General features: G+C 43.1%; 1 protein-coding gene across 1 annotated transcript in view; it reads right to left on the bottom strand.

The window, feature by feature from the left end:
• nrxn3b (neurexin 3b) overlaps window positions 1-5,826 on the bottom strand; it is a 274,415-nt gene extending 268,589 nt beyond the window's left edge. The window contains exons 1-2 of the mRNA XM_076756314.1: window positions 5,578-5,826; window positions 547-1,680 (exon numbers count right to left, since the gene is read on the bottom strand). Of these exons, the coding sequence (XP_076612429.1) occupies window positions 547-1,243 (697 nt within the window). The 5' untranslated portion in view covers window positions 1,244-1,680; window positions 5,578-5,826. The remainder of the gene's footprint in view (window positions 1-546; window positions 1,681-5,577) is intronic.
• Window positions 5,827-13,271: the final 7,445 nt, after the last annotated feature.

Raw genomic sequence — 13,271 nt, 5'->3', positions numbered from 1 at the left:
GAAAAAAAAAGAGATGACCTTGGCACAGAAGCAGAGGAAAAAACAGATGAAGTTGTTTCTCATCCAAACACTGTGTGTACCTTCAGGTCTCTGCACCACCTTGCAAGAGCTGAATACATTTAATGGAGAAAAGAGAACTGAGTGTTGTAATTTTAGTCATATCAGTTAATACTGCATCCAACGATTCCTCATCCAAAGCAATAACTGTGAAGGGAGAGGAAACGCCGAGCACATCACCTCCAATTTAACTCCCACAGGAAATATGAAGACTTTCTAAAAGAAGCTGCGAGAGCAACAACCCACAAGGAAATTTTCTGATTCTATGACTTTTAAGCCACACACTATAACATGAGTTTAACAACATATATGCAAATATGTAAATATGAGAGGTTAATATCACCCTTTTTTACTGTAGAGCCAGAGGCAGACGGAGGACCTGTTGTGAGGTCAGTTGTAAATTTGTAAGGAATCCCTCTGAATTTTTCACAAAGATTTTAATCAATATTCAGCGCTTGACACAGAAAGCTCTGGAGCCAGCCCTCTTACCTTCTGTGCAGTATCGACCTACATATCCAGTTTTGGAGCAGTCACAGTAGGTTTCTCCATCTGCCAGCGAGCAGATCCCGCCATTCTCACAGGGGTTCTCTGTGCAAAGGCCCATCATCTCCAAGCGTACCTTCTGACTATTGATGAGCGTGGGCAGCTTACTCCCATAACTGAGGTCTGTGATAATTCCCTTGAATGGTGGCAGCTCACGGACAGAGGGCAGGGTAATGGCAGACGTGCGGATGTCCCCTGGAAGCCCTCCGAGGAAGAGATCGCTGACGATCTTCATGAACCGTCGCTGGGGCCGCACCTCCTCCGTCTTGGTCTGGCCGTCCACGGCCAAGCCAGTCCGCAAATTGTGCCTGTTGATGGCGGCAAAGTGCCAGCGGCTGTCATTGACCATTTTGTCAGAGGCGATGGTGGTCTCGGCGCAGTCGATGCTGACGCAAAGCTGCAGCTTGCCCTCGGATACCGTGAGAAGCAGAAAGTCGCAATATCCGCCATCGTCGAAGTAGAGCAGCAGGCCTTCCGATTCTGAAGTCTTGAACTGAAATGTCAGGTCACTTCTGGAGCTGGCGTCCCAGCGCAGGTAGCGAGCCCACTGACCTTCAGAGCCAGTAAACTCCAAACCAACGCTCAGGCCCAGCATGGTACTTAGCAGCAGGAGGACATGACCAGGAAGGCTTTTGGGATTCATTGTAGAGAATAACAAGATGCACCAGAAGAGGGTTAGAACTGGGGATAGATCCTCAAAGTAATAATAACATCTGATTATGGCTGTGTTCCTGGATTTATCTGCTGGATGTTATATTCCACATAGATAATTTTACAGTCAAGCGGAGAATGCAATATCCGGTTTTTTTTTATTTTCGAGGCAGATCTAACGTTGATATTGGGCGGAATCGAATCTTCTCAGCCAGGTCTATACAGAGATATATTGAACAATATCCAATTTCCACACAAAGTGGACAGGTGAAAGTGCTAAGACAAAGGTGATCCCTAGCGGGTTTTGTCAGTGATTCAGAGCTGCATCTTGCGATTTCTCTTTGAGGCGACTTCCTGGATTGAAGCACGTAGCCTTCATCGTTGGCCCGGTTGCGTGCCCCATGGTTCGCTCTCCAGCTTTGGACACACCTTTGACAGAGCGCAGAAAAGAAAACAGATCACTTTAAGCAGAAATTCACGTTTTTCAGTGTCTTTTGAAATGACAAAAGAGGCACCTGCAACTAAAATAAGTGATGTGCTTCACTCATAATGAAGATATAAACTTAGAAGATGCAAAAAAAAAAAGATACATTATAGATCTAATCTTCCCAATACATTTGTTAAACTTCAAATGCTCCATTTTGATTGGCACTGCGAGCGAGGTGCTGATTAAACTTTTAGTGCAGCAGTTTTGTACTATTATATTATATTAGCATATATTAGTATAATTAAGTCAGTTCACATTAAAAATGTTATTCAACAGAAGCAGAACAGAGGAATGGGCACAGGCTTTTGTGCAACAAGTTAAGAGAAATATATAGTGATGCTTTACAGATAAACAAAATTATGCCTAAGTTTAGATCAAGCTGTAAAAGGATATTGAGAGCACCACTCAATGCAGATTTGTCTCTCAATGTGGCCATTAAATACCACTAAATAACCGCTATTAACATCCATTAACGTTTTACGAGAATTTTATGCAGGATTCCATTTCTACCAATTACCCATTTTATTTGAAGAGTTTTAAAGCCTTAATTTGAGAGTTCAATTCCCAGACAGCGGTGGCACAATACAGACATTTTTTTGCCGGGGAACAAAAAAAAAAAAAAAAAAAAGCATCTAGCCGACTGCTGTTGCTGATTCTGTGATGAGTGAAAATCCATTGAGGTGAGCCAGAACATGTGTTAAGCCTCAAACGTTAGCCTGCTATCTGTAAGGGCCTGCTGGGATCCTGATAAATATGACTAATTATCCACTGCCACTCTCTCTCTCATTTGCATGTCTTTGGGGGATTACAATCATAAACAGCTATTCAGAAAGATGTTAGGATGGTACCACTTTATATTCGAATCTCACCACTATTAACATTTTTCACATTTCCTTCCAGTGAATACATATTCCGATTCATTCTATCACAGAAACCCGGATGGAGCTGGTATGGAATATTAACGAGCTCAATAGCCCTTTGCTTGGTACACCTGTACTCACTCGGTTCTGTTCAAATTTGCTCAGCAGCGCTAGAAATGATTCACATGGCGAAACCTTATATGTGTGTGTACTCTTCCAGGCCTTTGCCCTTGCAATTGTTTTGGCAGTGGGCTGCCCACCAGACAAACGAATTGTCCAATCATGACAGTAGCACAGAGCCATGCAACACAATAGGGCCTTTAACCACCTGCCCTGAATAGTTAATCTTGCTGCAGCAGGCGAGCTATTCAATTCTAGTAACTGATACCTATGCTAATGCAGTGTGTGTGCGTGTGTGTGTGCATGCGTGTGTGTCCCTGTGCAGGAGTGAGCATGTATGCGTGTGTGTGTGTCTCTCTGACAATACCGGGTTGCCTGGCTGGATCGTTGTCTTTGTCTAAAAAGTGAGGGGGTGAGACAGCAGAGAGGTTAAAAGGTTGTGTGTGGTGAAAATAACCCTGAATACAGCTGTGTCAATCCAACCTCAGCAACTGTAGAGATGTGCTGTGAGTGTGTGTCCCTTCAACAAGCAAAGCTCGATGAGCCCATGAAACCTGAGTCTACTATGAAAACCGGCCCTGGCCTCTATTCAATTAACACGACTTATTGTGTGTATTACCTAACTGAGGCATCAGGTGTCCTTACAGCCATTGACGTGACAGGGAATGCTAACAATGCTAACATGTCCTCTCAGTTAACTAAAGCACTAATGGAGGCTCTTTTCTTCAGTAAAATAACGTCGCTAGCATTTAACCCCAAACACAACATTTTAAATCAGGTTTTAAACCTGGTTCATATTAAATTACTTAAAATTTGACAAAGTGAAGGCTCCAATATTCCGCTTAACGTCCAAACTGTCGACCTGCTGGCTAGCCTGCAGGCTGAGCTAAATGAGGCTAATGTGCTAAAAAGTCCAATTTCACACGAAACGTCTTGCCGACATTTTTTCCTCACAGGCTTGTTATGAAAGATGCCCTTCAGCTAACCTCACGCTTGATAGCATAGTCCTCACTCTGGAGGGCACAAAAGATAATTAAGAAACTATTTTCGGCTACTTAAAGATGTACATGTTTTCTTAGGAGCACAAACAGAAAGTTTCCCCTTTATGACAGACACACAGACATACGCTTCAGAGCGTCAGGTTAGCTAGCTCTGGTTCTTCATAGACTTATGGGTATGCTAGAATAAGCACATATTTTCCGGGATATATACACGCTGAATTATTAAATAGAGCAGGATATGAGATGACCTGCACGGCACACCGTCATTGGCCATAAATGATGCATTGATGCATCCAGCTTTGGTGCTGCAGATTTATTGACATGTTTTGTAATATAACCGAGGCCCCATCGCGCGTTGGAGACCCCTCTGTCCCCCGCTGTGCTCCCTGTCGATCACAAGCTGCAGCCTGGAGGAACGATTTAATCCGACATCAGTCACAGCAGACAAGGGTATCCTGCACCGGGAGTGTGTCCGGACCTGCTCCTCAGCGGGTTAGATAATGTGAGGTCCAGGGACCACCAGGGGGTCTTTAGGGGGGCACTAAGCGGTCACCAGCAAAAAATGAAAATCGAAAATTAAAAAAAAGTAAATGATGATCATGATGTATGGAAACACAAATCAAAATGAGGTGGCTCCTCTCCGCTATGAAATTCATTTGGGGGGGGGGTCTTAGATGAATGGTGGGCCCTCTTCAAAGAGATGGACTGCACAAAGTTCTCAGCAGCACAATCTGGCACCGACAGGCCTTATCGTCATAGACTGAATGGACACGTTAGAAATGTTAAATGTTAAAGTTATTCCTCCTGTTTGTCGCCCAGTGACATAAATCTGATGTTAGTCTGCAAGTGAAAAGTCTCGCATTAAGAGTTTGTGCCTTAGATGAGAAAATCACATAATATGTAATATAACAGAAAAAATATGACGGCTATTAGATATTATTACATTGGTCAATAGTCCATAGGGAGGAATAAAGGCGGGCACGATGTCACTGTCAGGGCTACAGTAAAGACAGACAGATATTAGTTCCTGTAGGTACATTAAATTATAATGATGACTCGAGTCTCTACTGAAAACCCCGCTGGATCTGTCAGTCCCACACAGCCACGTTTCACAAAACGAGTGCAATAACCAACATTATCATAGATCACAATGATCATTTTGATCAGTTTGAAGACTACTGGAAACCTTCAGCAGAAACTAAAGCGCTCAAAGCCAACAAGAAATCCGACCTGCAGCCCTGCGCCGATGAATAAAACAGCGGACGAGCTTTTCCAGCAGCGCTCCAGCTTTCCCTCTGCTCCTCGCACGGTGGCAGTCTGACTGTTGCTCAGCAGAGCCCTTTACCAAATTACGAAGCGAAATGTGAACAGGAGTCGTGTTTGCAGTTGCAAGGAATCATTGCAAATCGTTAGAAGTTCTAGCGGCTTCTGCTGCCGTGTTTAAGGTATAATCAGGCTGTTCCCACCGAGAGACGCGATCCGGTGAGCCGAAACTTTCCGTCTCGGCGCTCCTCACTTATTCACCGCAAATATATTTGCCGCAAATTCAGCACTGATAAGTCAGCGTGGTCTCTGGAGATGTTTTTTTTTTTTTTTTTTTTTTTGTGCCACAAATCACCCGCTCTTACGTGGTTGAACTGCGGCTGAGAGCTTTCAAACTAACCATCCAAACCATCCCATTGCGTTGAAATCCCCATCTAAACCCAAACTCACCAATCCCAACATCAGATTAGCAGAAAAAGAAAATTCTTGTAGAAAAACTTTAGAATCCCACAACACATATACATTCACGGAACACCTAAAGCATTGAGGACGGGTTGAATGAAAAAAAAGAAGCCCATATATAATCTGCTCCTACCTTTTCGTGCAAAGAGACGATTCCGGACGGATAAAAGCTATATGAATATAGCAAATTATGATAATCCAGAGCAAAATTCCATCCAGAAAGCGCAGTATTTTGAATGCTAGTCTGCCCAGGGCGGTGGGATGCTGATGCTGGTGATGAGAAGGTTATTATGAGTGAGGCGCGGTGGAGGGAAAGGCAGCGGTCCTTCTTCCCCCGGCTCAGTGAACGCGCATCTCTCAGCTCGGCTCACTCAGCGCAACTGATGATGGGCCCCTTGGATTTCTCCCACACTGACGCTCTGACCCGCCTTCTACACAGTCCTCTGCACAGTTGAGGGGGGGGGGGGGACCAAACAGGAGAGAAAAGAGCCCCTCAGGACAAATTACCAATAATGAAAACACTTTGTTCCTTATTCTTAGATAGGCTTTTATATGTAGTTACCAGTAACAAAACACTGCTTGTGCACTGGAATTATGAACAGGTCAGGGCGCGCACGATGTACAGACCGCATGCACTGCGTTATAAAGGTGACCACTGACAGGCCAGGGTCTATAGCTTCGGTTTTACTTGCCACGCTTCTGGTTAACCTGATATTTTTTGTACATTACTTTCTAAAAAATGGCTAAACCAGAGTACAGAGTGAAAGTGTGGCTTGTTTTATTGTGAAATTCCAAATATGTTACCCTTCAGCCTGCGTCAGGAGTTCAGCACCTGGGACAGCACCAGAGCATCAAGGCTACTTGGGCATCATCCAACATTCCAGCTCTGTCCAGGGTTCAGCACCTTGGACAGCACCAGGGAATCTCGCATGTTGCTCCAGCAGTCCAGATGCCAGGGACCTGTCCACGGTGCTGAACTCCTGTCAGGCGTAAAAGAGGCCGTGAGGATTATGCAGAGAAGAGAGGAGAGGAGATCTGGAGAGATGGCGGAGCTGCGTTCTCACACAAAATATCACAGCACTTGAAAATTTTCTGGTACATTTCATATAACAGGCTGTTTAATTCCTGTATATCATACAATGGAAGTGTTTTTACAACTGGTACTACTAACTACTTCTGCTGATGCACATAGTAATGATAATGATGATCCTGCACTGGGCTATAACATACAGTATAATCTAATGCAGATTTTGCATCTACAGGCTGCCATGTTTGCTGTGTTGGAAAATGGTGGAAGGACACTAACCCCCTAAAATAAAACGGCACCCATGTGAGCCCAATACAGCTAATAACAGCTACAGCTAATTGTTACTGTGCATTCTCTACAATTAAAGTTTTGCAGTAGGGTACAAAAGGTGACAGTCTTGTCTTTTCCTCTTCAATATGCCATTCACCATCATACAGCTATATTTTTTACCCTGCCACCTCTTTACAGGTAGTTTTCTGCTGCAGTGATGATGGTTGTGCTTACATAATACAAATCTAAAAAGAGAGTTTACAAAGTGATGCAAAAGGAAAACAGAAAACAAGAGGAACCTAATAAAATGCATAATGAGAGGATTAAAGTGACAAGAAGAAACAATCAAAAGAATGAATAAATTTGTAAAATGCAATAAGATATTAGTATAAAAACATCACAGAGCGGAACATTGTCAGGATTAAAAGAACTGCATCAAAGCAAGATTTAGCATATCTAAGTTCTGCAGGGAAGATCTTGAAGAAGAGCTTAGGGACCTTTAGTGTTGAGTCTAGACTGAGGCTGAGGCAGGCCGGTCCCTACCTGACAGCCTTAACCCAATCTCTGCCTTATGGCTACCCCAGAGGTCTTCATAATATCCGGGCACCTGACCAAGTTCAAACGTGATAAGTACTTGAAACCAATGGCAAGATGCTGAATCTAAATCTGGAGCTACACTGACTCTCTTTCTTTTGGCACCGATTCAAATCCTAGCTGATGCATTGAGAAATAGCTCGAGGCATGAGACTGACTTTTGACTGAGGCAGGGCTAGAGAGAGATGAGAAGAATAGCATCAGCGGCCTTCTCTTGTTCTATGCAGAGTAAGACTTGGACAGACCATCAAGAGCTGAGGAAGTGCTGCAAAACAAACAAACAAACAAACAAACAAACAAACCAAAACAAATACATTTATTTACAACTGTGTGACCGGATTATAAAATGAGCTATGTAGCTATGAGCTATAAATGTATGAAAACATGCCAACAACATCAAAAAACATGATAAACGTGAGAATTTGTTATAGTAGCAAAATACATCGCTCTGAGAAACATGGCATCAGAGCAAAGACAGGAGGAACCCAGAGATATTAACCCACTGCTAGAGGAGGTGAATTACACCTGCATGATGAACAGTGTTAAATGAGACACCAAGGTCTAATAGGATTCAAATGAAACAATCTCCTGCATCTGCTGTAAAATTGAAGTCATTTGTAACTTTGAATGGGGCTGTGAGGCTAAAACAACATATGGGCTGCTCAGGTTGCCTTGTTGCCACTGCAACCCTGACCTTGACTGATGAATGTCTCTCTGCTATTTGCTTTTTAAGATCATAATTGCACTGCTCCAATGGGCTTGGCAGCGATTGCAGGCTGAATTCTGATAAATATGCTATTTGTTAAGATTAATCCATTGAATGGTCCAAACTAGTTTTGAGGGATTTTCTATGGTCCATTCAACGAGTCGGTCTACGTCTTTTTTTTCCATGTTAAACCATCCGTAATAACATGAAACAATGCTTTTTTCTGTCAGTGTAATTTGTGTTACACCTGAGTGTTTCATGCTGACTGTTTAAGATTGCCAGTGTATCACCTGGCCCATACATGGCTCCAATATTAAAGCTAATCCATGATATTAATTAGGTCTTAGGGGCTAATTAAAACGCAGCAGTGATGAGAAGATCAGCAGCTCTCTAATGAGAAATAGCAGAGGGAGACAAAAAGTAAAGAGGAAGAGCAGGACAGAGAGCGCCACCTCTGGAGGAAAAAGAAAGCGAAAAAATGTTGCATACAAAATATTCATGACCACAGTATGACCAACTTTCACAACCCTGACAGAAATGCATGCAAAACATGAAAATCAAAGGCAATAAAACCTCAAGCACCCCTGCTTCCTCACACAACACCCTGATCTTACACCCTCAACTCTCTGGTTTACTTTCTTAACACTCCAGTTACTTGTGTAATTATGATATGTATTTCCAGCAGCCACAACAGCTGATATATTTATGATGTACTGTATATGGTATGCTGTGAAAAATGGCATTAACCATGAATGAAGCATTCTTTCTGCATTTAGAGCGGCGTGGGACCACCATCATGCAGAGAAAGTGTGAGCAGCAGTTGTGTCTACATTGCTGTGACATAGGAGCATGCTCTAAAATCTAAGACATGACGGGTGGACCAGGCAGCCCAGCAGGGTTTTCTCATTAGTGCCATATCGGCTCTTAAATCTCATCTCTCGATGCCTTCTTCCTCTCCATCCCAGCAAACAGCAAACAGACACAGTTAGCGGCCAGCTGGTGAACCTAGTGGTGCACTTAGGAGCTAAAAAGCTAGATATCCCCTCCGGGGGTTGGTAGAGACCAAAAACAGAGCTAAAAGACAGAAAATATTGGACTTATATGTACCAGGTGACCAGAAACATGACAGTAAAATGAATATTGATCGTAAATTGCTCTAAAATCTAAGACATGACAGGTGGACCAGGCAGCCCAGCAGGGTTTTCTCATTAGTGCCATATCGGCTCTTAAATCTTATCTCTCGATGCCTTCTTCCTCTCCATCCCAGCAAACAGCAAACAGACACAGTTAGCGGCCAGCTGGTGAACCTAGTGGTGCACTTAGCCGCTAAAAAGCTAGATATCCCCTCCGGGGGTTGGTAGAGACCAAAACAGAGCTAAAAGACAGAAAATATTGGACTTATATGTACCAGGTGACCAGAAACACGACAGTAAAATGAATATTGATCGTAAATTCTGGATGTGTCTGCCGTTAACAGCTAACGGTGATGATATTTCAGTGCTGATTTTTACAATTAATTCTACCGGCCCCGCATGGACAGCAAACAGTTATTACAGGTTTAGAATACAATGGCTTCTACGTGAATCATCATCAGCTGGCGAGTACGCTGATATTTTCCCTTGCACATGTAGCGTTAGCCTCAATTTGTTAGTGCAGGCATCAAGCTCACAGTTAAGACCCCTTTCTTTTTTAAAGAAAACATGGACTGTTCAGTTCCAGGGCTTTTACCGTCCAGCAATCTTGCCGGATCAGCGGCCTCATGGCTCCGCTGTCTGCCCTGATAGTGGGAGGTTTGGAGTAGAGTTTGATCTTCGGCTGACTCCTCTCTGCATGATACTAAGCACAGTCCTGTACAAAGGAGTGCGCTAAGCCTCCACTCACCTCAGATACAGCAGACGAGCTACTAACCTATTAGCCTTCAGTTTAAATAAGGCTTAAACCAGAGCTAGATGACACTCTGCCTCCATTGTCCGTATGTGCGTGTGCTTACTATGCACACCGCAAATATCCATTATGCACTCTGACTGTCCCCGTTGTGGTTTTACTCATTTAATCGCAGTAGCTCTGGATTTATAAACCATCATGTTTCTGTGAGAGGTGCAGCGTATGCATGCGCCATCTGTGTGTAGAAATCCTTTTTTGAGGGAAGCCTGGTCATTACGGAAGTTCTAAAATAAAGCGTGTCAAACAAGATTGGCGGTAAGACAGCTGAAACACACCGTAAAATACAGCCTATGGGAAGCAATCACTTGTTTCAGTTACTGTTGTACTGTTTTTTTCTCAAGGCTTTGAACCTGCCTTCACACTGAAGTTCAATAAGATGCAGATTGCTCTAAAGATTTTTCCATGACTGGGTTGCAAAACAAGAAAAGACTGTTTTAGCAAAACTCTGTTACCTGGAAGAGCAGCCATTAAGTCAGATAAGACAGACGATAGAAGCTGCTTTAGTTGAAACAGGACACTGTATTGTCATAGATATAGTTTATCCAATATGACTTTCTCAGAACAAATACATCCACCCTGCAGTCTCTGTAGGGTAATGATGACTGTACTGTGAAATAAGTGGGACAGTGAGTTGCTTATAAATCATAGATGTACAGAGTGGAGAAAGTATGCATAGAAGTAAAGTTGTAAGTTCAAAAAAGTTGCTTATGTTAGAATATTCATGGATTTTAAATTAAAAAAAAGGTTTATTTCAATTTAAAATATGAAGTTACAACCAGGAGAGCACTTAGTCTAGCATAAGGACTGGAAGCAGAGGGCGACAGCTAGCCGGGGTCTGTCAAAAGGTAAAAAAAAAAAAAATAATAATCTGCCTACCAGCACGTCTAAAGCTCACTTATAAAAACTGTAAAAAGGAGAAGTTGCGGTTTTACATGGAGTTATGATGGTAGGCAATTTTTTTTATCTTTGCAGAGAGCCAGGCTAGCTGTTTACCCCTGTTTCTGTCTTTATGCTAAGATAAGGTAACCATCTCCTTGCTGTGGCTCCATTTTTAACATACAGACACCCCCACCGCCGAAGGTGTGAACGCAAGCATTATCTGATTAATGTGTGTGTCATTCCCACTACTGTAAGCCCAAACAATACATTTCAACGAGCCTGCTGCCAGCGGGCACCACCTGCTACGGTGCTATCAATAATCCATGAGGGTCCTAATAATGCTGTATCATGGTTTACCACCTCCACTGAAGGTCACATGTGTTCTCTCGCTCTCTCACACATACACACACACACGCACACACACAAAATGCTGATTGATCCTAATTGTTATTATTTTACCTCAAATCCCAGCTGCCTGAATGCCTGCCTGTCTGGTCACTGAAGAGGCCCTTAGCAGGTCAAAGTGATTACACCATCAAGGACATCTATTAGAATCCAATTTGGCCAGGTTGGGTCCTCAAACAGGCCCAGCTAACCTCCTTAATGGACATCCATTTATCTCCCGTTGTTTGGGAGCTGTTGCGTGCGAGGTCTGCAGCTTTGGTGCTAAGCAGGATGGATGTGATATTTAGATCAATAGGTCCGGCTTATGGGGAAAAATGTGATGGTATACAGATGATAAGAGGGTGATATTTCATTGTAAATGTCAGTGTAATGTAACCATCAATGCCCAGGGTGGGGGACTGTGCGCGCACACACACACACACACACACACTATATATGGCTGAATAGTGTATGTGCAGCAACTTATAGAGCACGACATATGAAGGCACTTCTTCTATCGCTCCCTCTCGCACTGGTGAGAATCTATTTGAATAATGAGGAGAAGCACCTGTCAGGCTTGGTTATCTTGACACATGGACTGTAGTCCAAACACCTACATACATCTGAAGGCAGAGAGAGAGAGACAAAGAGACGGAGAGCACACTCACTGCACTGCAGGGTACCTGCATTTTTTTTAACCACATACCTCGGAGCTTGAATAGACAATCGGCAGAGAGGTACCAGCGCCGTAATACTGCATCAATCACCGGCCTCACCATGAGAAACTGCTGCTCTGAGATGAGATCCATCACTCCCGCAAGGCCACAGTAAAATATGCCATTTGAAGAACATATAACACAGAGTATGTCCTCTTTGGTGAATGCTTTTATTCAAAAGCACTTCATTGTGACGTGAGCTCATTTCTAGGGTTTTAGGAGAAGTATTTTTGTAGCGTGGATGATCCCGGTGCACATAAAGCTGTGAATTGCAACTGTTATGTCACAGTCCTCCCACTGGGCTACATAGGTGTCTCTCTCTTTAGAATGTTCTTTACTGCTGTCACAAGCATTCTCTGAGCCGCAGTTAGCCATCTGTGAAAGCACATACAACCTCATTAACCTCAGACCAAATTCCATTAGAACTTTCTGTGCCGTGTTTCATCTAATAAAGCGCCGTCTCTACAGAGACGAGAAAAATTCAACAGAGATATAAATTGCCGCAGCCTTAGTAAGAAGCTGTTGTGGTAAAACGCGTACACATTGGTAACCTTGCTTTTTTCTATACTTGCTATTTGAACTCATCGGTGGGACAAAATGAAACTTAAAGTGGGATTGATGCTGAACTCAAGAATTCACTCACACTCAGAGGAAGTCATTGTGCTGAGACTTTGAGACTCAGGTCAGACCTACAGTACGGGCCACTGACCTTTCATCTTCTCCACCACAGATTTCAGTAGCATTGATAAAATGAAAGATGGATCAGGATATCCCAGTGATTCACTCAGCTTGTGCAATGGTATCAGCTGCCTTGAATCTTTTTCACAACACTTGTTATATCTCTGCTCTGCTCTCTGCTGTGCTATCTCCAGTAACACGGCTGAGGTGATATGAAAACAAAAAATTAAAAAAAAAAAAAAAAAAAAGACACACAAGGCTTATTATTGAAATGAGAGGCCTTACTTATTTATTCACTTATAAGATGACAGTCAATATGTAGTGCTCAGCCCTCATCACAAACATGGTGTGATCGTCATATATGCGTGTATAGTATGATGTCGTGTTATATGCAAATTTGCATATTTGAGAAGGTTACACACGAACAAACATGCACATCTTGTTAATGCCAAAGGTCAGCTGTTCGTTTAGTCGTGTCAAGGTGAGTGTAACCGCAACAAAAACCTTGATATCAAAGTGAAATGTTGGTTTAAGTGTAGCGTTTGATGGCAGCCGGGGAAAAGGTCTCGGCGAGACACCCCAGCCACCTGGGCACCTGGACACCCTGACACCTGGCAGAGCCGACTGTG

The sequence above is a fragment of the Chaetodon auriga genome, chromosome 18, assembly GCF_051107435.1.
Source record: "Chaetodon auriga isolate fChaAug3 chromosome 18, fChaAug3.hap1, whole genome shotgun sequence".
NCBI lineage: Eukaryota > Metazoa > Chordata > Actinopteri > Chaetodontiformes > Chaetodontidae > Chaetodon > Chaetodon auriga.
Note: the sequence above shows the minus strand (reverse complement) of the source record. Positions and strands in the feature narration are given on the sequence as shown.